The 27,525-nt window shown below is 41.9% G+C and overlaps 1 protein-coding gene across 5 annotated transcripts in view; it reads right to left on the bottom strand.

The window, feature by feature from the left end:
* The window catches only part of PRKN (parkin RBR E3 ubiquitin protein ligase), a 1,397,785-nt gene that overhangs the window by 443,416 nt on the left and 926,844 nt on the right, over positions 1-27,525 (bottom strand). For all 5 annotated transcript variants that reach the window (XM_073022292.1, XM_073022290.1, XM_073022291.1 and 2 more), the window contains one exon: positions 122-258. In XM_073022292.1, the coding sequence (XP_072878393.1) occupies positions 122-258 (137 nt within the window). The remainder of the gene's footprint in view (positions 1-121; positions 259-27,525) is intronic.

The raw sequence follows: 27,525 nt of genomic DNA, 5'->3' as shown, positions 1-27,525 counted from the left end.
CAAATTTAAATTTTCAACTCTTCTGCTAGGGTTTACATGTATCTAAGTCAGTTTTAAATCAACAGCTCTTCTTCTGTTCTTCATTGGTATTAGAAATGGAGAGAAAACATGCTAGACTTACCCACACAAGGCAGGGAGTAGCCCAGTTGAGGGTCATGAACAAACTGCCGATCATTGAGTCTTGTCACACAGTATAAGTGGAAACAGTCTAAGCAAATCACGTGGCGGGAGTTGCACTGGAAAACTAGGACGGGGCTCCTGCGGAGAGAAAGGAAGATGTTTCCTCTGGTACCTGTCAGTGTGGAAAGGCAGCATGTGGTTTAGGCCAATTTCTGTAATCCTGGAGGGTTGTGTAGAGCGTGTTCTGTGCAAAGACGGGAGCTGCTAAGCATTAAGCTCATGTATAACAACACTACAGCTTAAAAATTGGAGGCACTCAATGAATTACACAGAACATTGATTCTCCTAATTTTATTTTATTTTTTATGTTAACACGTTTATCAATCTTTTTTTTTTTTTTTTTTTTTTTTTTTTTTGAGACGGAGTCTCGCTCTGTCGCCCAGGCTGGAGTGCAGTGGCCGGATCTCAGCTCACTGCAAGCTCCGCCTCCTGGGTTCACACCGTTCTCCTACCTCAGCCTCCTGAGTAGCTGGGACTACAGGCGCCCGCCACCTCGCCCGGCTAGTTTTTTTTTGTGTATTTTTTAGTAGAGACGGGGTTTCACTGGGTTAGCCAGGATGCTCTCGATCTCCTGACCTTGTGATCCGCCCGTCTCGGCCTCCCAAAGTGCTGGGATTACAGGATTGAGCCACCGCGCCCGGCCACGTTTATCAATCTTTTGATTAAACCTGAGCTAAAATATAATCTCTTTCTGGAAGTCTTCCCTGACTCAGAATTCCCAATTAACCTATCAAATCATCCCATCTGTTTGTATATATTTCTATTGATCCATGATTATATCATAATATTCGTATCTTTTCCTTTCTCATAGACTATGATCTTCTTGAAAGTAGGTCGTATGTTTATTTTGATATTCCCATAGTACCAGGCATTGTAATATTTTAAATGAATGTTTTAAAAATTGAAATCTTTAAAACATTTTAAAGATTTTTTTTCTACAAAGTATTTTAAGGGAATCAAAAAATTTAGGATGTATATAGTGATTTATTAGTAACCCCATAGCTATAATTAGAGAAAATTCAACAGTGAAATAACAGATTTTCAAAATTCTGCTATCCCACTTATTTTAAAGCAATATGTAACACAAAACAAAGAAAATAAAATTCCTTGGTAACTTAATTATAACTATATTATAATAATATGACCTGAATTTCTCCACAATCAAAAGAAAAATTACTATTGCATCAAAGTAAAAATGTTGAACATTTTCTCACATTTTACTGGCAAATAAAAAAGTAGAATTTAGGGATAAAAGGTTATTCAATAGGGATTCTTCTACTGCAAGATTTTGTCCATTGTGCCATCTCAAAACCATCCAAGTATTCAGTTTCTCAAAGTATGGTTATGGGATTACCAATAAATCAATATATGTAAGTCCTAAATTTTTTATTCCCTCAAAATACTTCGTAGAAAAAAATCTTAAAAACCGTGTATTTTTACTGGAAAATGAACCACACAGGTTTATGTCAAACAGGAGACAAGCTCAATATATGAATTTGAAATCAGCCCCGAGGTGATTTTAATAGCAAGAAAGTTATTGGAGTCTATTTAGATAATCCAATTTCTTATGTAATTATAACAAAATACAAAATAAACATGTTCATTCTATACCCAATCCTTAACACCTATAGGAGCTCTTCAAAAGCCCTTTTTCTAGAGAAAGTAATAATAATAATATAAAAGATAATTTCTTAACACCTAAAAGATTTTCAAAACTCTGCTCTCACTTACTTCAAAGCAATATGTAATACAAACAAAGAAAATAAAATTCCTTGGTATTTTAATGCCATGGGTGTGTAAGTAATCAGTCAACTTAATCCGAGCAAGGGCGCACCTAAAGGTACGGCTTCTCCTTTCCCCTCTTGGAACCTATCCAAGTCCTTCATAATGCTTTCCTATTTCTAACCAAAGAGTCACTCGCATACAATGCTCAAGCACACACATACTTTTTTCACTTTGTGACCCTGTGAAGCTGCTGTATTTTGCCTTTTTCTCGCACAGCTGTTATGTGAAAAACATTCTCCATCTTGCTTTCAGCAACATGGTAGACTAAAACGTTTATAGACCTCTCAATCTGCTACTAATGCATGGAGAAAATATTAGAACATTTATGAAAATGTGCCTGTATATAACAAAGTTATAAAGAAAGCTTAGAAATGACCCTGTAAAGGAAACACAAAGAAAACATATAGAGCCTAAATGGTCAGCCCATGAACCCCTGCTACAGTGGCCCAGAAAGTCATGGCTGCGTGGTCTGCGGCCATCGGTATAGCTTCTGTGGGCTTTTCCACTCCTGTTAGCAGAGTTCTCTCTCGCATGGGTGGACAACAGCACACATTTACAGTTTCCTCCTTCAGTGTGAATATGATCCCAAATGACTCGTACCATCTAGACAACACACGGAACATCAATTGTCCTACTCTATTAATGACATCCTGCTGTTCGGAGAAGATTAACAAGAAACAAGCACTACATTGGCGGCTGTGGTGTGAAATCAACCCTGTGCAGTGACAGGAGCCATTAGGGACATTAGGGAGAGTTTAGAGGTCCAAGTCTTGGGGCCTGGAAGTACACACCTTCCAATATAAATAGTCCATCTTACCCATCCCGCAACTGGGAGTGAAGCACAGACAGCTGCAGACGCAGTGGGTCCAGAGTTCTGGTTCCCACAGAGTGAAGTGTATCTTCCTAGCGACACAGGAAGAGTCCTGCTGAAAACTAAGCCACAGCTGCACCAGGCCAACTCAACCTCCTTGAACTGAGAATGTCTACCTTGAATAAAAAATAGGAGAAGTGAGCACAGGTAACAGTGGGTTACCAGATAGTAAGCAGTGAAGGGACTAGGGTCTGACACATAGAGGCATGGTCAGCACTGGGAGTGAGGACAGAGACTCATGTAACTCCCTTGAAGAAACGCCACTGCCCAGACGCAGGTGTGGAACGCAACCTGGGAAGCTGGAATGTCGTGTGTGTTTCTGCATGTCCTCTTCAGAAAAGAAAGAAATGTACAAGTTACAGGGCGTCAAAAATGATAAATGAGTCACTCAGGAATTCTGATTGTCTATTACTATCTATAAACAGTCAACTTGGATACACACCTATATACAGATATAGATAAATGATAGATACAGATATCAACAGATGAACATATGTGCTGAAATATATAGATGAAGATACAGAAAAATATACACACTGTTTTATACACACACACACACACACGCAGATAATGTTATAAAGATAGTGTATATGTGCATTTCACATAGAATTATCAGTCACCTGGAATTCTTGATATAGTTATGAGCTAAGATTGCTCATCTCTTATTAAGATATTCCTTGTAGTTGTGCAAAGTTAGGTGAGGAATAAACATGATACCAATAAAAAGGTTATTAGATTAATCAGTTGAGAAAAGGAGTAAAAATCTTTTCATGGCTAGAAGGTCTACATCATTAACTTCCTAAATGCTAAATCAAAGAGGAGGGGGAAAGCTAGTGTTTACAGGCACCTACTTCGGGTTAGGTGGCTTGCTAGGAACTTCACAGACTTCCTTTCATTTTATCCTCCTAAAACAAACTGCCCTTCCTCTACTGTCCATCCTGTTCTCTCCGCACATCCATCCCTTCCAGCTGGGAAGGTCCCTGCGTAGCCTAGGATTCTTCTAGCTCCTGTACACCTAGATGCGTGCTCTTTGCCATCTATTCTCACGGTAATGCTCACCTTCATATTCAAAGCCAAATCCCAAAGTTCTAGGTCCAGTTCAAGACTAAAGATCTCCAAGGAACTTTCTCTGGAGCCTAACACCTCACTGCTTCTTCCCTTTTTCTTTACCTTTCTTCCATACTTAATTAAAAAGTTCATCCGTAATGTGCTTCAATACTGGCCTGACTTTTGTTTAAGGTGTTTCATATACTCCTACCTTAGCTATCAACATTAAATGAAAAGTCATGAAATGGTAGAGACCCTACTTGCTTAACCCTTTCATGACCCATGCCTCACCAAATACAGTGTTGAGCACCTGATAGTTTTGTAATCAAGAGTTATTGATTATTTTAGTGGACAAATTTTTGTAGTTTCTCATACTTTTATAATGTCTCTGCTCTCATTCACATGTTGTTCACTAAATTTCTTATTGAACATCTACTTTGACTAAAGTAGGCACTTAGTAAATACATGTGGACTATAGCACCCAGTGAATGGATAAATATCTTATGCTTGGTTTACACAATCACAGGGCATGGTTGAGAGACACAAGATGCCCATGGAACAAGTATTACAAAGAAGTATCTGCAGTCCCCAAACTCTGGGAGCCCGAAAGTTAGGAAAAGAGAGAAGTATTGAGTCAGGATGGATCCGTTAGGGAACCTGAATTGAATTTAAAGAAATGGGAGGATTGATATTTGGTCACTGGAAAGAAATGTTGTTTCTAAGCAGGAAGGAATCACAGACATGCAAGTATGCTAGGAACAGAAGAGCAATCAGGTGGGCTGATCAAAACGATGGGTCAGGAAAAGGGTGGGGAACAAGATGAAAAGGGTTGAGGACAGAGCAGATTCCGGCCAGGGATCAGAGTTGACTCTAGGAGACACACCTAGCATAAGGCCTCTAGACTGTGGGATTCACTGAAGGTTTCTGCTATGGTCTGAACGTTTGTGTCCTCTCAAAATTCACATGTTAAAATCCTTATCTCCAAAGTGATGGTATTAGAACATGGAGTCTTTAGAAAGTGAATGTTGTGAGAGAAGAGCCTTCATGAATAAAATTAGTGCCCTATTAAAGAGACCCTGGAAAGCTCCCACACACGTTCCACCATGTGAGGACACAGTGAGAAGCCACCAACTATGAACCAGGAAGGGGCACTCTCACCAGACACTGGATCTGCCAGTGCTTTGATCTAGGACTTCCCAGCCTCCGGAATGGTGAGAAATGAATTCCTGTTGTTTATAAGCCACCCGTTTATGGGATTTTGTTATAGCAGCCAGAATGGACTAAGAGAGTTTTCAAACATGGGAGGGGTATGATGTTTTAGTAAGTTTAGCTCTGACAAAAGTATGGAGGGAAAGAAGCTGGAAGTAGTGAGAACTACTTGAGGTCATTTTGGTAATTTAGACATGAGTTACTAAGAACTGGACTATGATGTGCAAGTGGCTCTGGGAGTGGAAATGAGAAGAAGAATGGGTGACATTTCAGAGCAGGACCCACCAGGACTTATCCTCTCATGGGTCTTTTGTTCCTCCTGACATTCCTGTGTGCCCTTTGCTCTAACTATCTACATATAAATGTTAATTGATCAATCCAGAGATCATTTTACCCCAATGGGCCAGGTTAAAGAGCAGTAAATTAAAGGTTAAGTAAAGTTCTCAATCACATATAAAAAGACTTATAAATGCTTTTCTTGACATTGCCAAAAAGTTATTTGTAACCAATGATTTATCTGTTTTGATAAAAAGTGACCCTTTTTTTGCAGAATATTTAAGCATAATTGAAGGAGTTTTAGTTACAAATAATGTGGCAAGTCATTCACATACATTAAAAAAGTAGAATATGGTTACACAGTGTTCCAAATATTTAAATTCTTATAAAGTTAGTATTCTAGCATCTACAAAAATAGCACGTGAGTTTTTATGTTTATCTAGTAAAATGTGCAATTTAATCTGCTGTCTACCTTGTTTGTTCTCTCATTTGCCCTCCTTCACACACTCTGGCAAAATCTGTCTGTTTCTCTTTCTCTCCATTTGCCTGATTCTTTCCCATGTGTACATCTTCATTTATACTCATTAACAGAGAGGCTGTGGATGAATTGTGACATATACTGAAAGCAATGTGCCAGATATTTCAAGCTATGTAAAGATGAGGAAGCAAATGTAAGCTCTCAAGGACATATAAATCCAGTAGAGTGGGCAGGAGAGGGAAACAAATAATTATAATACAGGGCAGAATATTTTAAGTGATGTTAGAGAGGTAGGATATATCGCCACGCTCATGCTCTGGGGTAAGCAGCCTTCAAGATGTTCTCCAGTGAGCCCCACCTCCTCTGTAGTTCCTCTCCACATTGAGTGGATTGACCCACGTGCAATAGGAAAAGTGCAGAAATGACCACGTGTGACTTTCAATAGTAGGTCAGAAAAGACACTGCAGCCTCTGTCTGTGCTCTTACAGATCACTAGCTCTGAGGAAAGTGAGCAGCCATGTTGGGAGGACACTCAAGCAGTACTATGGTGAAGTCCATGTAGGAAGAAACTGGGGCCTCCTAACAACAGCCGGTATCTACTTGGCAGCCAGTTGGCAAGCCCTAGGATGACTGAAGCCCTGGCTGACATTTTGACTATAACTGCATGAGATACCCTGAGCAAGAACTATCCAGCTAACCTGCTCCCAAATTCCTGACCTGCTGAAACTGTGAAAGGCAACGTTTATTATTTTCTTCAGCCACTAAGTTATGGGGTACTTTGTGATTCAGCAATATCTAACTAATTCAGGTTCAGAGGAGGAAGAGGTCATATATAGGTTGAAGACCAGAAAAGAATTCATGAATGTAGTGGCATTCGAAAAAAGGGTCAGGATTCCAGTGCATAAAGATGTAGAAAACACCTGAGGTCAAGAGAAAAGAATGGAGTTGTGAAAGCACAGAGCAGAGAAAGAGAATGCTGAGTTATCTAGAGTGGCTGGTTTCTTCATTCTCCCCAGTGGAAAGGAAAGTTATTACATACATATGAAAAGCAGCAGTATCTGAAATGCAATGAAAAGCAGCACAAGTTAAAGTAAAAATATTACGTGCAACATCCTTGAGGAAATAAAAACAAAATTCCCTCACTTGAGGGAGAAAGTCCTGCAATTTAGCTAACACTTGACCCTTGAAAATTCACACATTGTTTCCACTGTTCTTAGTTTGTGCAACAGTAACAAGGAAGTTATGCCCCAGTTAGCAATCTTTCAAAGCTTTCTGAAAACTCCGCACATGGAGAACTGTGACTCCTGGGCAATTAACACAGAATTTGATTAGATAAAAGTCATTAAAAGAGGAAAGCTACACCATTAAAAAACATGAATTTATCTTCTTAACGACTGCCACTTTAAGCCCCTTTTAGTTAGAGATGGCTTATAAACAATGAAGAAATAAATGACTGAAATCTCAGAGACCAAATGCATTTTAATTTCATCTACATTTGGCAAAATTACATACTAACTGCCAAAGTGCACTACTGACAAAGAGGTAACCAGCACAGCGCCTGCCCACAACCATGCCAGAGAGAGCATTTCAGCCCACGTGGGTCGTGGGAGTTCATTATTTGAGTTAGCCAAGTGAGCAATCCCTCGTGGAGAGGTGCCTGCTCCAAGATACTAATTGATAGACTCAACTTTTAGAAATTAAAATAAGCTTCAACAGTTGAATGACCTTCAAAATTCCTTCCAGCAGCCAAGTCTAAAATCCTGAAAGAAGTTCATTTGTCCATTGGCCTGCTTGGAATCAGAGTGCTATTAAGGCACTGGCAGATCCTGAGTCAGCTCACGAACTACCCCTTCTGGTTTTTCTTGCCTCCTCTGCTCTTGTTCTCCCTGTTTCATCCAGTTCACTCTGCTGTATGAAAGAGGGTTTACTTTGGTTCTGTCAGCTTCTTTGCAGAAGTCCCATATTTCAGCATATACAACGTAGCCAAGGTAAAATTCATTTATGTCTATATTTTTGAATCACTTTTATTCAACCATTCTGCCAACACAGTGGACCGGCCACTAGATGCCAGGCACTGTCATGTCACATCCTAAAAAAGTGAACAAGAATGTTGCATCTCTTCAGGAGGTCACAGTCTATAGAGTTGAAGACAAATAATCAATCATTCATAGTGTGGTGGTAAGCACTACCATAAGGATGAATTTAGAGACTACTTAGCCTGTCTCTGGGGTTGGAGGAAGGGCTCCCAAGATAGCTCATGGCTCATCGCATCCAGTCTATATAATGAGAAGAGGCTGAACAAATTAAATGGCTTTCCTGTTTATAAAGGTTTTTTAAACAAAATACTACATAAAGTTGTAGTAAATATGTCACAAAGGATTCTGAAAATATAAATTCTCCATCTCCTTTCCTAAAAGAGTTCCCTTTTCCTCTTAAATTCTCATCCAGTAAGTTGACATCCCATCTGGGGTCTCACATATTGTTAAATTCAAGAGACTTTCTAACCTCGGTGTTTGTTTCCAAGTTGGACTCTGCTGCTGTCTGCCCTCGGCACTCTGCGGACCCTCCTGTCAGGCACGTTCCCTTTCACTCCTGGGCAACAACTTGATTTTGTGCATCTTGTGGCATTGGCTTGTGGCTACCTAGAACTTTTTTATTCAAAAGTTTCCTATCAAATTAATTATATTCCCACTGATAGGTTAACTCATTTTACTTACTATCATGAAAGGAAATAGAAAAGTTTCAAATAACGGCCACTTTTTCTGTTTCAGACATATTCTCTTCAATATATACCTGCTGAGGTTGACAGCCTGCAACACAGGCGCTATAAAAATAATTGAGTAAAGAGTTAGGCGTGGCCACAGTGCAGTGTCCTCTGGAGCAATGGATTAGGTCTCACGAGTGTTGGCAGAGTCTGAATTCTCATGAGTGTCTCTCTGGCCAAGACCTACATCAGCACCCAGGCTGTCTCCATCCCCTCTTCTCTCCCTCAACCCCCTGCCTGATCCCAGCAGCCCACCCCAGCAACACTGTTCTAACGAGGTTTCCGTCCTGACAGTTCTTGACCCCAAAATATGAACCAGTTTTTCAGTGCCTATGTATTAAGGCCTCAGGCTTTTTCTTCTGTCTTTTGGAGCCTCCATAAGCTGGATGTGCCCTGCGAAATGTCTTTCCATCTTTCCCATTCACGAATCCCTCTGTTTCTCTCAAGTCTGTCTCTTTGCTGCTTTTTTCCTTATGCTGCTATCCCTACAGGCAAGACTCCTCCTCTTAGTCCTTATTTCCCCCAAAACTTCAAGGTTCAGCTGAGGCACAACCTCTCCCATATGCTTTTTCAATAAAACTCCAGATAACATTGACGTGCTATTCACTGTCTAATTTCTTGTAATGTTTAAATTTAGAAAGTATTGCTTTTATATTTAACTTAGTAGCTTATTACATGTCATTTGTATTATTGTTTTCTTTCTTTCTTGTTTTGTTTTTTTTGTGTTTTGAGACAGGGTCTCGCTCTGTAGCTCAGGCTGGAGTGCAATGGTATGATCTAGGCTCACTGCAGCCTCTGCCTCACAGGTTCAAGCAATTCTCATGCCTCAGTCTCCCAAGTAGCTGGGACTACAGGCACATGCCACCATGCCCAGCTAACCTTCCTAATTTTGGTAGAGATGGTATAGATGTTGGCCAGGCTAGTCTTGAACTCCTGACCTCAAGTGATCTGCCCACCTCAGCCTCCCAGAGTGCTGGGATTATAGGCATGAGCCACCAAGCCCCGCCTCATTCATATTGTTTTCTACTTGCTTTATGAACCTGCACCAGGTCTCTCCAACCCAAATTCAACACATGCTAATTGGGAGGCTACTATGCACGGGTTCCTGTGCTAGACCTGAGAGGAGGATGCAGCTGTTGCTCTCAGGAAGTCTGTCTGATGATGAGAAAACTCAGTCAGGGACACCTTGGGAAAACTAATAAGAGGCAACTCAGTCCAATGTCGGTCAGGCACAGGATATTTCCTGAAAGAAGGAAAATATAAACTAAGGCTGAGAAAGCAAAAATGAGTTAGCCTGACCAAGAAACTACAGGGAAGTGGAAAAAATGTGTGAAAACACTTCAGATGGAGTAAAATTAGGTAAGATTAGGGAACCATGCTGTGTACAGTATTTTCATACCATCTTCTCAGGCTTTATTAAAGTCCCAAATTCCAGAAATTAAAAATTAGATTAAAATATAATGATAATGCTTCTACAAGTCACATACATAAGTCTGCGTTTTAGGTTTATATAATATCCCAAGTGTGATTGAACTGGGTTCTATTGTTTATGACATTTTGAGCCACTGACAATAAACTGGCTATGCAAAATAGAAATACAAAGCCACGGTTATAAGAGGGAATTAATGTATTATTAATTTTCTCCAGATGATTGCAATCCTGGAAGATACCCATTTGGCTTTAGTCTAATTTATGTATTGTATTTCTAAATATAATTACTGTTGACAGGTTGAACCCACACATAACCCATTAACTTTCCAAAGTGCTAAACTGAAAACATTACAATGTAACAACAGATATTAGAAATAAAAAAATAACTTCTGTTCTTTTTAAAAAGTAAGTTAAAAGCAAGATGTCAGTCCTATTTTGTAGTAATTTGTTAGAATGATTTGGTTTACCTAGCTTTCTTGCTGATGCATTTATACTAGAAAACAGACACTGACATGTAATTGTAAATAGTGGATAAATCATAATGAAAAAAATTGTTGCATGTAAAAAGAAAAGAAACTAAAAATTCAAAAGGGTATTTGGCCCATGGGAGAAAAATGCAACTCATAAAAATTTGTCACAATACTTTCCTATCCCCCAATTAGTAGAATTATTTTTTTCAAGGATGCTCAAAATTATGTTTATAATAGTCCAAGTTCTTCAGACTCTAATTTCGGGTCACATTCTATTCAGACTGTCAATATGTATAGCTAAAAAAAGCTGAAGCCAGATTTAACATAAAATAGTTTCTGGGTCATATCATTTGCATAGAGCTGTTATGTGGCACTACTATTTAGCTGTTGGAGATGCCATCTGTAATACATACTAACTCATGCACATATCTTGTCTTTGTTTTTTCCTCTGTGCAAAACAGCTAGAAGCAGATAATGTCCAGATCCACTGCAAAAGCATTCTGCTAAATTGAGAAAGATATGAAGACAGATCTTGTTTGGATAAGAACCCCACTGTGAAATAAATTGTTCTGGTGTATCCCCAAATCTCATGACAGGAAGAATTAATGTGCTAAGAATCAGTCCAGTGGCCATAAATGTTAGAAGCTATTTAACATAAGAAATTATTTCAGACACAGAGTGGTGTTAAAAAGATACATCTTTTGCTGTTGACTCACCAAAACCCTCCACAAACAATTGTGTACTGGTTTTTCATTCATTCTTAAAATGAATGAATGTAATAGTATGCTGGGTCTTTTCTTTCTTTCTTTTCTTTCCTTCCTCCCTTCCCTTCCCTTTCTTTCCTTTCCTTTTCTCTCCCCTCCCTCCCTCCCTCCCTCCCTCCCTCCCTCCCTCCCTCCCTCCCTCCCTCCCTCCCTCCCTCCCTTCCTTCCTTCCTTCCTTCCTTCCTTCCTTCCTTCCTTCCTTCCTTCCTTCCTTCCTTGACAGAATCTCACTCTGTCACCCACACTAGAGTGCAGTGGCACCATCTTGGCTCTGCAACCTCCAGCTCACTGCAACCTCTGCCTCCTGGGTTCAAGTGATTCTTGTGCCTCAGCCCCCTGTGTAACCGGGACTATAGGCGCACATCACCACATCTGGCTAATTTTTGTATTTGTAGTAGACGAGGTTTTGCCATGTTGGCCAAGCTGGTCTCAAGCTCCCGACCTTAAGTGATCCACCTGCCTCAGCCTCCCAAACTGCTGCGATTTAAAGGCAAGAGCTACTGTGCCCAGTGGGTCTTTTATTTCTTTTGTTAGAGAAATATTTAAAAATCAGGTTGTCTGAAGTAGAGTGGTTTGAAATGAAGAGCCTGCCTAAAAGATTGTAGACATCTTAAAACAGTTCAACAATGAAAATGTCTCAACATGAGAAGGTACTGTGAAATTTCTAAGGTATCATTAGATGAATTCAGCATTAAAATATTCACATAATATGTTTGTGACATATAGTAGATAAAATTATTTTCTCAATTTAGTTGTTTTTGCTTGTTCTACATGTGTCCAGAAAAGCACGGTATGCTATCCCAAAGTATTTTCCAAAATATAATAAAAATCAATATGACATAACAGTGCAAATCAAAATGAATTCAGAGCCAGGCACAGTGGCTCACGCCTGTAATCCTAGCACTTTTGGAGGCCAAGGTGGGTGGATCACGAGGTCAGGAGATCAAGACCATTCTGGCTAACATGGTGAAACCCTGTCTCTACTAAAACTAGAAAAAATTAGCTGAGGGTGTGGTGGCACGCACCTGTAGTCCCAGATACTCGGGAGGCTAAGGCAGGAGAATCGCTTGAACTCAGGAGGTGGAGCTTGCAGTGAGCCGAGATTGCACCACTGCACTTCAGCCTGGGTGACAGAGGGAGACTCCTTCTCAAAACAACCAACCAACCAAACCAACCAAACAAAAAAATGAATTCAGGTGCAAACCCAAGATAAAGGAATTCATGCAAAGACATGACTGTCCACCCAGCACATGGGATGCAGTTGGTGGTTGAGGGAGGTTTGTAAAGAGGCCTAGGAGGGTGGTGTGAGCTGGCTGTAGCATCAGCTGGCCTCAGAATCCCATTTCTGTGAAATGAGGACCTGTGACTTGAGCAGGTTAGATCTCTAGAGACCTTCTGGATATAGAGGTATTGTCATCTTCAGTTTACATGATCACAACATTTCTTCTTTATTGAAAGTTTATAGGACTTAATCCTCACTGGAAAGCACATGCAAAGCCTATTCATATTTTAGATTTCAGCTTGCTTGTATTAATGTGTATGCTGCAAGCAAGGGTGGGAAACCGGAGATTTCTAGAGATTTTACTCCCTGGAAGACTTATGAGAGGGAGATCTTGATGCAGAGTATTCCAGGAAAATCAGAAAAGATGTTTTGGTGTTAAAAACAAAAGAGGCAACAAAATATTAATATATAGCTTTTAGTTTTAAAGCTCCTTTGTTCTTTTTTCAACAAAGTCAGCTGATCACCGGGGCCAGACACACCTACATGGAAGAAGAGCCTGTGCAGACAGAGGGCTGCACGGCCTCCGTGGGTCAGGCGCCCCTCCACTATGCTCGGGGCTCCCCCATACACTGCCCTCGCCCTTTTCACTACAGGTCCCCCGTGTACTCACCCACTGGCTTGAATGTCCATGTTCTCACCAGACTAGAAGCCAGAAATCTGGGATGTGGCCCTCAGACTGCTTTTGCCAATAAAGTTTTATTGGAAGCCAGTCATTTTACATATTACCCGTGGCATGGCTGCTTTTGTGCCACAAGAGCGGCAATGACTAGCTGTGACAGGTTCTAGATGGGCCACCAAGCCTAAGCTACTTCCTATTTGGCCCTTATCAGGACATGTTTGCTTATTCCTGCTTGAGGCTACTGACTTCATAAACACAGGGCTATCTTTCTGTATTCCCAATGCCTGGCCTGAGGCTGGTGTCAGGAATTCAGCGCTTCAACAATGGCAAGTCAGGACAAAATTTTAAGTAGGGATGCAACACAATGTCATTTACGTTTTAAAAATCACTCTAACTTGATGTAACGAATGGACTGGAGCAGGGCCAAAAGGGAAGGGAGATGCATAGACATGGTGAAAGCCATCCTGGAAAGAAAAGTGTCTTGGATCAAGCAGCAGAGAGGGAGAGGCAAGGACAGGTAGACAATATGTTGGGGGCGATCGAGCACTTGAGGTCTCCTGTCGAGCTTTGCTTTCCTACTACCATTTGCAGATTTCTCCCTTTTTAGGAAATCTCAAAATCATGCCCCAACATCCCTGGGATCATGGTTCTAAAAGTCACACCTTTCATATTACTTTAAATGGAAATGAAGCCTTTCTGGTTTTAAGCAAATTAAAAATCTTTGCTTAGAGCCCAAATTCAATGATAATGAGCCTGGTCACAAAATACTATGTTAACACAGCTTTAAAACTATAGCTTCCTTTTAAAAAAAATCCACTGGACTGACTGATCCCCTCTACCATGCCCAGGGCTGGGCACAGCGCAGTGGGCATAGGATGCATGGGCTCTGCTCCTACTGATGACCTGTTGTGGGCAGTGTCTGGCCCATGAAGCCCCGTGAGGCTGTGTGGGACCATAGCTGGTGTCTTCAACAGGGGAGTGACAGCATTGGGGGAGAAAAATGGGAGGTGTCAGATATTTAGGAAGTAAAATTGTCAAGATTCAGAGACTCATTAACCTGAGACAGAAAGGCGACTTCTTTCATCATTTAGTGAATGCTTCTAATGTGCCATGTTTCCTGCTAAGTGCTTTCTCGGTATCACTATTTTAATCTGTCTAATGATCATTGCTTCTGGAGGGCAGGGCCCGCTCCTGCGTTTTCTCTGCAATCTCACTGCCTAATGCTGGGCCGGTACCTAGGAGGGCTCCAAAAATAGTGGTTTAATGAATGCATGCATGGCTCCCCCACCCCTCCTATGACAACAACAGTGAAATCTCTACCATAGAGAAGGACACGGGAAGAATCGGAGGCCACACCCATTGTCCACAGCCCACCGGTGACGGAGCAGGCCCCAGGGCCAGTGCTGCGTGGGCCCCACCCACATTCCTCAATTCCGCATGCCAGGACCCGGCCTCTGCGGATGCTGCGGACATTTGCTGACACAGCACAACGACTGGAGGAGCAGCAGGACTAGAAACTGAGTCGTCTTGTTCTAGGCTTGCTGAGTTTGAGATGCCTTTGCGATGTCCCAGCGAAGATGTGCAGGAGTCAGTTTAGTTCACGGTTCTTTCGGGAGAAAGATGGGGCTCTAAAGGGCCTGGGGACCCATCCATGGAGAGATGGCAATTATAGCCATAGGAAACACTGCGATTATCATGTGACTGGTTTGATTATGGGGCTTTAACTTATTCAGCTATAAACATCGAACAGTGTCACGGTTTCTAATACCTGCCTCTGTGCATCTGTCAGACACAGTGGGCAACAACCTAGAGCCCATGACGTTCAGCCACTTCTACCTGTGGCTGCTTTTCAGTGATGAAAATAATCGAATGGGCCTTAGATCGGCCCGTTTTAACCTTCCATCTCATACCGCACAGGAAGCTCTTTCTTCCCCACAGTCAAGACCAGGACCAGCTCCAGCTGCTCCAGATGTGCAGTGCAGGGAAGGCCTGTGCAACTGCACGTGTCCAGGACTGGACACCCCAAGTTTCGGGTGAACAATGGGATGTGATGAAGGGACCCCTCTTTTTCTTCCCTCCCACTGGAATCTGCCTACAAGCAGGTATTTCTGGTTTTCATTCCTTTATTCAACTAATGGTTGTGCTGAGGGTTAAACAACAGGCAAGGCGGAGAAAGTTTCTGCTCAAATGGAACTTGCAGATTCACAAGGAAGGTGACATACACAAACAAGGAATTCGTGCTAAGTGTTACCAAGAGTTGCAGAAATGGGGAGGAGTAGAAAAGACCAAGGAACTGGCTGACCTAAGCTAGTGTCAATCTCAGTGAAGGCTCATTGGAGGAAGAGTCATTCTTCCAACAGCAACCAGAAGATGCTTTCAAAATCAAAGTTACAGCCTCTCACTCCTCTCTGCTCAGTCTCTGCAATGGCTCCCCCTGGTCATTCAGAAAAAGGCCTGAGTCCTAATGATGGCTTTAATCCATCCTCTAAGCCTGCCACACTGCCCCTTCTCTGTTCCTCAGCAACTTCTCTTCTCCCACTCGCTGTGATCCAGGCTCAGTGAACTCTGTGACCCTCCCCACACATGCCCCACATATGCCCCACCATGCCTGGCTCCCAGCCTTTGCTCCAGCTGCTCCTTCTGTGCGAGTGTGCGTCCCCGATGGTCATGGCTCACACCCTGCCCTCCTGCAGCTCTTCCTTCCAATGTCTCCTTTGCAATGAACCCCTCTAACCACCACCTCCTCATGTAACATGGTGGTGACCCCACCCAACATTCCCAATTCCCATGGCCTGTTTTAGTCTTTGTCTCCACAACATCGATCACTTCCTATAGTAGATTTGCCTTGTTATTCCCAATGCCTCAACCCTCCCTGTTCTCCAGCCATTGACCTGACTTTGTCCTTCCTCAGTTAGAAGCTGCATATATTTCCCCATCCAGTTGATGGTGAGCTGAGCCACGTGGCTTTGTAGGGTGGTCGAATATGTCACCCCAAAATAGGCCATTTTGGCATATAGTTACTTTAAGCTAAAGGCCCTTGGAAAAAACAGGTGATGTGAGAAGGGTGTTCTGATTTCCCCTTTTCTATCTGAAAACAGGAGATGAAAACTCTCATGTGAAAGACACCTTCCCTGCAGGAGAAAAACCACTCTTCAATAGGGACTCATAGCGGAATGAATTCTGTACAAACAGCCCTCGTTAGGGTATGCCTTATCTTCCCTTAGCCTCCACACACTTCAGTTACTTTTCCACAATTGCCTCCCCTGGTTCAACCCAACACAAAAGAATGTTGGGTCTGCCACTTCTTTGGGTCTTCATTTTCTAATGAGGGTTCCTATGTCACATAACACTTTTATGAAACTTGCATGCTTTCCTCCTGTTCATCTGTTTCCTGTTTATTTCATGCTCAAGCCCAGTTGGGACTCGGGGTAGAGGAAAAGCTTTGCCTCCCTTGCAACTTCCTTTGCCAATAGGATTGTAGTGGATGTGACATAATCCAGCACATGGCATGTGCTTGTTTGGTGAGGCCTGCCCTTCTGAATTCCTGCCTTTCATCATGAGAAGAACTGTCCTTGGGTAGCCACTGGTTCAAGGATGATGGGCTCATTGAGCAGACTGGAACCATCTACATCCACTGCCCGAAGCTGGGCCAAGCTCAGTCCAGCCCCAGCTAAACTCAGGTGCAGCAGAGAGGTGTTAGAAGGCTGGACGTAGTGTCAGGTGCCAGTGAGCTGCCAGGTTGCTTAGTACTCAGCCCTAGCTGACCAGTGACCTTCTGTACAGTTACCAATTTATTAGATGCACGACCTATTGTCTGTCTCTTATCACAAGAATGGAAGCTGCATTAGAGTAGAGAGCTTTTCCGCACTGCTGCCTCCTAAGTTCTTGGCACGTGGCAGGTCGGCAACACAGGTGCATTTCATAAAGGAAGCAAAAACCTCAAGTCAGAACCCCCACCACAGTGAGAAGCAGGAGTTTGTCAGGTTCTGTTTTGCTAAAAGGAATGAATGAAGATGGATCCAAAAAAGGAGGTGGTGTTGCACATGTGCAGAGGTCAGAAGTGGGCCTGCTGGCATCAGATGCATGGGGGGTGGCACAGCCTCCAGGTGACCTGCAGCTGCCACAGCAGGAGGACAAGATGCCTCAGGGACAGGCTTCAATGTCAGTGAAGTCATTATTGGCTGAGCAGCACAAGGGCTCCTTAATAATCATGAATAATGATGAGCGCAGAGTATCTACCTGTCTCCCAGGACACCGAGCCATCTAAATGCAGCCTCAAAACCCAAGAGGAGAGAGGACAATGGGGCCTGAATGAATTTGGGGTAATGCAGCAGCAGAACTTGATCTATGAGGCTCTGGTGATGAGCAACACGGACGCTGATAGGCAGGTACTCAGAGGCTGCCGTCTGTTTTTTAGGTTTCAGAACAGAATCTTTGGGGCAGCTCCACTAACATGCCTCGATGTAGGAGGAAGGCCAGGCTGGTGGCCTTCAGCTCTGGATCCTGCAAGGACATCTGAAATCTGCCTCTGCCATCTGCCTCTGAACTCCTCTCCATCCTCTTTCTTCTCCTACATTGGTGACGTTGGATCCACAAGGAGAAGGAGACGGTAACTTGGAAGGATTGAAGCAAATTCTGGTGTATCGAAGAGATTTGGAGACAAGGTTGACAATTCATAGAGAATAACTCGTATATCTATTTTAATAACACTTAGCTATAAATTAATTGGCAAACTCTGTTGCACCTACACATTGTCCCAACAATGTGTTTTAGAGTTTTGCAACAATAATAACCACAAAACACTGATAAAGTTTCAAACATCTTCCAGCACTTGGAAACAAATTCTAGATTCTATTTTCCCAAGCAATTGCTGTCTTTGAGCTGTGCTATGGCAGAAGGGCCTAATCCAGTATTCAACTTTCCAAGCCTGACATTTTCCACATATGTAAATAGGTCTTTGTGAATTTCTATTAACACTTTTATAGATAAGAAAATTGGACTATTAACTGAGACTACATAACTTGCCAAAGGTGATGGAGTGGTTTGGCATCATTCAGGCTATGAGTTTCAACTCACAAGTCATGAGAATCTAGGTTATCGTATGGCCGCTAAACCACATTTCCACTTTGCCTCCCACTACAAAAGAATGCAAATTGAAAAAATTTAACAGTGGGAGGCTTCTGAATACAGTCATGAATTTTCTGCCTGGGCTACTGAAGAAACAATGTGTCTCAATTCACAGCTGGTATGTTAAAAATCATCTTCCCCAAATCAATAAATTCCCTCTGTCGCCTCAACTTGAAATTGCCTGTTCTTCCTTCTTCGTGTTTACTCGATGCTTATTTCCATATCGTGTCACAGAAGCAGTGCCTTTTCCAATATCCATCCTTGTAGACCCTATACCCTCATCACAACTGGAAGCGTTCTTCTGGATAAGCATCTGAGGGTGCCATCGAGGTCCCGCTAGGGAGCCCTCCTTCTGTGACCTTCCTGAGTACACACACACACACATGCATGTACACACGCATGTACACACAGAGCTCCCTATTTGTGCTTTCATCTTCTGATGACCAGATCCTGTCTTTACTATTTCCTGTTGCTCTAGTGAGTCTCTTCCAGGGTGCCAGTGCAGGCCCTCTGATGGCCATCACTACCCTCGGCTCCTTTCTGTGCGTTGGTTTGCACTCTTCTGACTTCATTTGCTTCACAATGGGGCAAGGATTCTATTTTCTACAACACAGAAGGATCATCATTTGATGTGCCTGAAGGATCTTTACTGCAGGAGAAATAGTTGTTGATGAAGAGCCGGGGGGAGGGGGTTGAGGGGGGTGGGGTTATGGTGTCCATCTCAGCTCCATCTGGAACAGATGCTGTCCCTCCTATTTGCCTCTTGGGTCCACCTGGGCTGGAACAGTCTGAATGCAGCAAGTCCACATACACCTGTGCTGCTTCCACCTGTCAGCAGCTCTGCTTAGCCAGCTTAGCCAAGAGAAAGGCTCTGCTCCTCACTAGGGTTGATGAGTTCTCCACAGAGCAGCCTACTTCCTGACATAGGCCTTCTGGGATGAACTATTGCCCAGAAGCAGATCAGAAAAGAAATTCCATTGCAAATATTGGAGATTCATTTTCTGTCCACTTCAAAATCAAGGCCTCTGATGATCAACGTGATTGGTCATACAAGCAACCATGCCAGTGCCAACCCTACAATACAGTTGCTCACATGTGACCAGGGGCAGGTGTTGTGAGCCCTACAACAGTTGCTCACACGTGACCAGGGAAAGCTAGACACCACAGTAGTGAAGCAGCCTGCCCATCTGCAGCAGAGGGTCCCACAGAGGCTGCTCCTGCTGGAACTGACAGGCCCTGATATCGCACACAGCAACAGCACCACAGTTGTGGCTTCCCTTACACGGGACAGAGCCATGACGTTTTGATCAAAAGCTCCCGCCTCATTTATCCCTCCCCAACTCATACTGAACTCTGGATGGGCAGGTTCCCTCCTTAGCAGCAAAACTTCCCTAGTCAGACTTAGAAGCCTGACTTACCCAGTCTCTCTTGTTTCTTCAACAAGAGAGAGCTCAGACCCTATGTGGCTGTGAAGCACCTCACCAGGTCATCCCTCAAGAAGGCTGGAGGAGGAGAGAGGCGGCTCTCCACTGAGCTGATTCTGGAGGAGCGAGCAGGCTCCACCTCCACCCAGCTCTTATGCTGTAGGACAGAACACTCCAGTGCAGGATGCAAGACAAGACTCATCACTAAGCTGTTGCCTAAATGTCAATTTAGCCTTTACTGAACATCCATCTGGTATCTGAATACGCATTGGGGATCTGGGGAAATTTTGTTTAGAAATAGAAAACACTTCTAGAGGCCATAATCCAGTTGGAGAGATGTTTGATATTAAACTGTAAAGACAGTCACGCAGGATCAATTGAGAACGTGTGAAATTTTTTGCGAATAGTGAGAAATCATCCGAACACTACCTCCATAAAAACCCACCTAATTCCCAATGTACACTCCATCTGAACCCAATGAGGATGGTAGTTACCGATTTCCAAAAAGGTTGTCTTCATTCCTTTGATTTGTGCTATAAGTGTTAAACTTTAAAAATAGTCTAAAGGTACTAAAAGTGATTTCATGTTTTTCTCACTACAATTTTGTGAGGTTTATGTTTAATTAGCCAAGTGTTACACTGAGGATATGAGAACAAGCAATGTTCTGTTGTTGTAAATCCTTCACTTACTAAACCATACGGAGATTTCAGTAAAGAGAGGTGGAGGCAACAGTCACACGTGTGCACACACACAAGAATACACACACATATGCACATGTACAAACACACATGCACACACATACACACATAAACATGTTTATACACAGATGCACACACGCATACAAATACATACATACACAAAGATACACACATGCACACATACACATGCATATACACAAAAACAGGCATACACACACAGAACTACATGGACACACGCACCTGCATATGCACATAAACAGACACATATACACATACATATACGTATTAGTTTGCTAGGGCTGCCATGACAAAATACCACAAACCAGGTGACTAAGAAAACACAAATTGATTTTCTCACAGCTGTGGAGGTAGAAAGTCAAAAACCAAAGGCCACGCTTCATCTGAAACCTTGGGGAGGAGGCTTTCTTGCCTCTTCCTGGCTCCTGGTGTTGCCAGCAATCTTTGACATTCCTTGGCTTGGCGATGCCTCCCTCCAGTCTCTGCTTCTGTGCCCCAGGCGCAGTTCCCCTGTGTCTCCTCACATCAGACTGCCTCTATATGTCTTCCCTCCCCTCCCCTTGTCTCTCCTCCTATAAGGACACCAGTTAGATTTGATTAAGGCCCTACCCTACTCCAGTAAAACCTCATCTTACTTAGATCTTCATAACATCTACAGGGATTCTATTGCCAAATAAACTCCCACTCACAGGCACCAGAGATTAGGGCCCAATATCTCTTTCTGGGAACACAATTCAACCCGCAGCTACACACACCCTCCACATATAAATCATGTTGATTTAGTTGTTAATTAATTGTGCTGAAGTGATATGTCATCTACATTTTCTGTCTGACTTCCTGTATTTTGTGATCTTGAATTTTCCAGAGTAATTGACTTAATCTATTCATTTCTAAGATACAGAATAAGGTATCCCTAACTTTTACCATTGCATAGCTCAGGGAGGACTAGTATAAGTGATGAAGAAAGGAAGATTATTAATATTTTTATCACAGACCTCTCATATTTTCATTATTTAAATGAACACATAATAATCTTCTAAGACTATTAAATCTTCTAATAATATTTAAATTTTCAATTGAAAATATAATTTTTATTCTGCAAAGGACATCGTTGGGTAAGCTGACAAAATTGGAAAGCAGCTGGTAGCTTAGATAAAAGCACTGTATCAATGTTAAATTGACTTGAATAACTACTGTCTTAATGTAAGAGAATGTAAGTTGCTTAACTGAACACTAAAGTATTTATTAGTAAAAGGCCATCATATCTGCAAATTTCTCTTAAATAGTACAGCAAATTGTAATGAATCATGTGTGTGTGTGTTGAAAGACACAGCAAAGGAGATATAGCAAGTAGGGTAAAATATGAACAATAGCTCAACTGCGACAGATGTTATAAAAGGTGTTCTTAATATTATTTTTGTATCTTATCTATAAATTTGAAATTTTCAATTAAAAACTTAAAGAGATTAAAGTGCATTTTTAATTGCATTAAGAGAGATGAGTATAAGAAACAATAAAATATATTGTCCAATTTTCAAACCATGCTCCTTATCTTGGTGGGAAGGCTTCAAAAAGTTGCCATAGTCATATGACAAATGAAAAGTCATTAAATTTAGTTTACTCTATTATCAACATTGTGATAAAAATCATATTCTGGTATTTTGTTCGGTTCTGTTTTGTTTTGTTTTTCAGACAGGGTCTCACTCTGTTGCTGAGGCTGGAGCATGGTGATGCGATCACAGTTAACTGTAGCCTCAAACTCCTGAGCTCACTCGATCCTCCCATTTCAGCCTCCTGAGTAGTTGGGACCACAGGCATGCACCACGACGCCTGGGTAATTTTTGTATATTTTGTACAGACGGGGTTTCTACCTGTTGCCCAGGCTGGTCTCAAACTCCTGGGCTCAGGTAATCCGCCCACCTCAGTCTCCCAAAGTACTGGGATTATAGGCATAAGCCACAGTGCCTGGTCAGATCATACTCATTTAACTTTAAAGTTGAAAGGATGACACAGATAGAAAATATTTTTTAGTTATAAATACCATATTGAGTGTACTCTTCCCCACACAACAGCAGCTCTCAAACAGGGAAGAAAAAAAAAAAAACAAAACAGGGATAACTCAGAAATCCCAAGTCCTGAGAAATTACCACTGTGGGGCTGGGTACTTGAACATAGGAGAAGGGGAGGAGGTGGATTCTGGACTTGCATTTATGGTGACAATGAATCCAAAGTACAATGTCAAGGGTTTAGATAACAATGTTAAGAAAAAGATGTTAGGGAGACATTGGATCAAGAGATACAGGTTTTGGAATTATTGGTTCTGTGTGTGTGGGCTCTAGAAATAAAGTGACAAAAAAAAAAAAAAAAAAGCAAATATCTCAGTTGCTTAATTGCTTATTGTCCTGAGTAGCAAACTTTTTTTTTTTTTGAGACGGGGTCTTGCTCTGTCACCCAGGGTGGAGTGCAGTGGTGCGATCTCAGTTCACTGCAAGCTCCATCTCCCGGGTTCAGGCCATTCTCCTGCCTCAGCCTCCCGGGTAGCTGGGACTACAGGCGCCCGCCACCACGCCTGGCTAGTTTTTTGTACTTTTTAGTAGAGACGGAGTTTCACCTTGTTAGCCAGGATAGTGTCGGCCTCCCAAAGTGCTGGGATTACAGGCTTGAGCCACCGCACCCGGCCGCAAACTTTTTTCTTAAGGGAAATATCTATTTTTTGGATTTAACATTATTTAACACGTAAGTCACCTTATTCACTCATCAATTTTTGAAAACTAAAAATATAAAACGTTCCATTTTGGTGAAAAAATTTTAATTTTCTACATTGACAATAAATTTTTCCTCGACAAATGCACTTAGGGCACCCTTCACACTGAAAAAATACAAGAGACAAGTCCCATATCATCAACAGAATGGAAGAATGTAGGTGATGAAGGATACCACCTGAGACTCGACATTTCTGTTAAACTGGCTTCAATTATTAAGTAGCTAATCTAAACAGGTGCATCTGTTTCTACTCTACAGCAATGTGGAATTCTTTCAATCCCTTAGGATGTGTTTTTAATAATAAATTTTAAAAAATGTGTTTTATAACATAACAAACTTTATAATGAGTATTCATACTCATACATACGTAGTATTATGGGTTGAACTGTGCCCCCTTAAAATTCATGTCCAAACCCCTAGTGCCTCCGAATGTGATTGCAGTCAAAGATGGGGCCTTCGAAGAGTTAATTAAGATTGAATGAGGTCAGATATGTGGACCTTAATCCAACATGACTGGAGTCCTTACAAGAAGCAGAGTTATGACACAGACATGTACAGAGGGAGGTCCATCTGGAGATACAGGGAGAAGACAGCCATCTGCAAGCCAGGGAGAGAGGCCTCAGAAGAAACCAACCTTTTCAACACCTTGACCTTGGGCTTCTGGTCTGTGAGGAAATACATTTCTGTTACTTAAGCCACCTAGTCTGTAGTAGGCAGCCTGATCAAACTAATATACATATATATTTTAGCTTTGTCTAAGAAAACTCTTGAATATGACAGACTGGAATTCTAGACTGATAATAAATTCCTGTGTGACCTCCTTAAAATTTAGAGATAAGAGGAGGTCCTAGACAATGTCTAACATTTCGTCATTTTATATCCATATACAAAAGCTTTTTTTCTGAAATAGAAAGCATCACACCTTTGTTGGGAAACTGACATTCCCTTGGATCAAGATATAGTTGCTAACTGTAGGAGTAAGTGACTACTATGTAACAGTCATTCAAATGAAAATACCTACTCTAAAAATGATTATTTGCAACATTCGTGTATTTACTTCTTAATTTATTAGACAAGTAATTATTAAGCATATGGCATATACCTTATACTAGGCATTAGAAAAATCAAAAAACAAAATACAGTCATTACCCTTAGGATTCTAATTCAAATTCAACACGATATATGCCATAGCAGAGACATAAATATAGCTAAGGTGGTGTCTAACTTTACCTGGGGAACTTGAGGAAGGCTTCCCAGAGGAGGAAAGTCTTTGGAGCTGTATCTTTAAAGATGGGCAGGGGTTCTTCTGATGGGGAAGAGGGACAAAGGGTACTCTAGGCAGAGGGAAGACTATCTGGTAAAATGGTAGTTCTCACACTGATCTGTAGATTCGAAACAATCCCTTTTGAAATATCATCAAAGATTTTAAAGAACTAGACAAAGTAACTCTAAAATTTATATGGAAATATAATGCTTTATATTAGCCACAGCAATTCTGAAAAATGAAACAAAATCTCAGGCCTTAAACTTCCTGATTTCAGGACTTGCTATAATGCAGCACATAAGCCAATAAACTAGGCCAATCAATTGTCAGAAAGAAAGTTGTACTGGGTTTTATTAATGATTCCAAGTAGTAATTGTCCTTTAGTTTCTCAAAAAAAAATTTTTTTTGTTTAATTTTCTAGTTAACCTGTAAAATGAAAGACAGTTTTAGACATCATCATACACAGTTACAGAAATCAAGCCAGTGTGGTATTGGTATAAGGATGGATAAATAGATCAATAGAACAGAAGAGAGAGTCTAACAAAGGTGCCAAGGTAGCTCACTGGGAGAGGGCTGGTCATTTCAATATATGGGGCTTGGACAAGAGGAGAAACATATGCACAATAACAACAGTAACATAACCATTGTCCCTTACATCACACCAAACACAAAGATTAACAAGAAATTGACCAAGGATCTAAATGAAAGAGTTATCACTTTAAATCTTCTAGAACGGGCTGGGCACAGTGGTTCACACCTGTAATCCCAGCACTTTGGGAGGCCAAGGTGGGTGGACCACTTGAGGTCAGGAGTTCAAGACCAGCCTGGCCTACACAGTGAAACTCCATCTCTACTAAAAATACAAAAATTAGCCAGGTGTGGTAGCATGTACCTGTAGTCCCAGCTACTCAGGAGGCGGAGGCAGGGATATTGCTTGAACCTGGGAGGCGGAGGTTGTAGTGAGTTGAGATCCTGTCATTGTACTCCAGCCTGGATGACAGAGCAAGACTCTGTCTCAAAAATAAATAAATAAATAAAAATTTAAAAATCTAGAAGAAAAAATGTAACAGATATTTTCTTTGTAACCTTGAGCAAGACAACAATTTCTAGATAAGATACACCAAAAAATGAACAGTGAAAGCAAAAAATCCATATATTGGACGTCATCAAAATTAAAATTAAAATATTGAAGCCAGGCATGGTAGTTCACACCTACGATCCCAGTGCTTTGGGAAGCTGAGATGGGAGGACTGCTTGAGCCCAGGAGATTGAGGCCAGCCTGGGCAACACAGGGAGACCCTGTCTCTAAAAAAAATAAAAATAAAAATAATTACTCAGGTGTGGTGGTGTTTGCCTGTAGTCTCAGCTACTCAGGAGGCTAAGGTTGGGGTGGGAGTCCCTTGAGGCCAGAAGTTTGAGGCTGCAGATTATGCTACTGTACTCCAGCTTGGGCAACAGAGTAAGAGTCTGTTTCCAAAAGAAAAGGAAGAAAAGGTTGAAAGGGGAAGAAAAGGTTGAAAGGCATCATAAAGAAGATGAAAAGGCAACCTTCAGAGTGGCAGAAAATACATACAAATCATCTATCTGAGAAAGGACCTATGTTGAGAGTATACATAAAAACATCTTACAGTTTGGTATTAAGAAAACCACCAACAACCCAATAAAAATGGAAAAAGATTTGAATACATGCCGCCGTAAAGAAGATACCGGAATGTCAAATATGCACGTGAAAAGATGGTGCATATCATTACACGCCAGAGAAATGCAAATTAAAACAATGTAAGATGTTATCAGGCACTTACTAAAATATCCAAAATTAAAAAGACTGACAATACCAAGTGTTGGCAAGGATATGGAGAAACGAAAGCCCTTAAATATTATTGTGGAGTTACTTTAAAATGCTTTAAAAATAATTCGGCAGTTTCTTTAAAACTGTAAAGTTTCTTTAAAAATTGAATGTATGCTACCATAGAGTTTGGCAATTCCACAAAGTCTGCTCCCAAGAGGAGTGAAAACATACGTATACACAAAGGCGTTCACACGAATGGTCACAGCAGCATTATTTATGATAGTCAAAAGTAATGAAAGAATTAGAATAAAACCTGAATAGGACATGGAACCAGAAGTTTTCAGGCAGGAAGTAACAAAGTGAGGCTTGTTTATTCAAAAGATAAATCAGACGTGGAAGCTGGACTGAAGCAGGTGAGAGACTCGTAACAGGAAGACCAGATGCTGAACCTCCTTGGATGGGTTCTATTTTAACTGACAGGAAGACAGTTGGATTTCCTAAAGGAGATGCTTAGCTTATGGGAGGAAGTGCAGTGGAAAGGACATGAACTTCTCATCATTCTGGTTCAGCATCCCAGGTGCACACCTGAGCATGTGAGTCCCCCTTTGCCCAACCTCCAGTCTCAGGCACCTCACCCACCACAGGAGAGGATGTCCCCAGCCTCACAGGGCTGCAGGTGGGTGGTGTGTTATCTGTTGACAGCTTCTGGCTGACTGCCTGCCACATGGCTGCGACTCAGGGTAGCTGAGTTTCCTTTTGCTTCTCTTCTAGCTTCTTATCCAAGGAAATGGAAAAGACCTGTTTGGCCTTCCATAATCAGTAAGGTAAATTCATCCATCCGCAGAGAAAAATATACAGGAAGCCTACAGTGCACATTTTCTCTCTGCCCCCACCCCCTATGCCCATGCCGCATCGCCATGACGACTCTCTGCCCTGCCAGGCTTGCTCTGCATCCCAGGAAGTTGGGCCCTTGGGGCCATACACACAAGGCTCCCAATCTCTGGTTGCCAGCTGCCACCCAGCTCTGGGTCACATTTTCTGACAGTGGCTTCAACCCTCCCTGCTACAGATCCTCTTGGCCATCCTCTTCCTCTCCGCCATGGCTCCTGGAGCTACAGCAGTGCTAAGCAGGCCACTCACTTCTTAAAGTCTGGGGTCCTGATGGAACTGGCAGTTTCTGGGTTCCTCACTACCACTGCCCACACTTCTGCAAATTCATCTTTGTCATTAAAACATCTAGAATTACTTGGACTGATTCTGTTTAAT

The sequence above is a fragment of the Chlorocebus sabaeus genome, chromosome 13 (assembly GCF_047675955.1).
Source record: "Chlorocebus sabaeus isolate Y175 chromosome 13, mChlSab1.0.hap1, whole genome shotgun sequence".
NCBI lineage: Eukaryota > Metazoa > Chordata > Mammalia > Primates > Cercopithecidae > Chlorocebus > Chlorocebus sabaeus.
The sequence above is the reverse complement of the archived record's forward strand: the minus strand, read 5'-3'. Positions and strand labels throughout refer to the sequence as shown.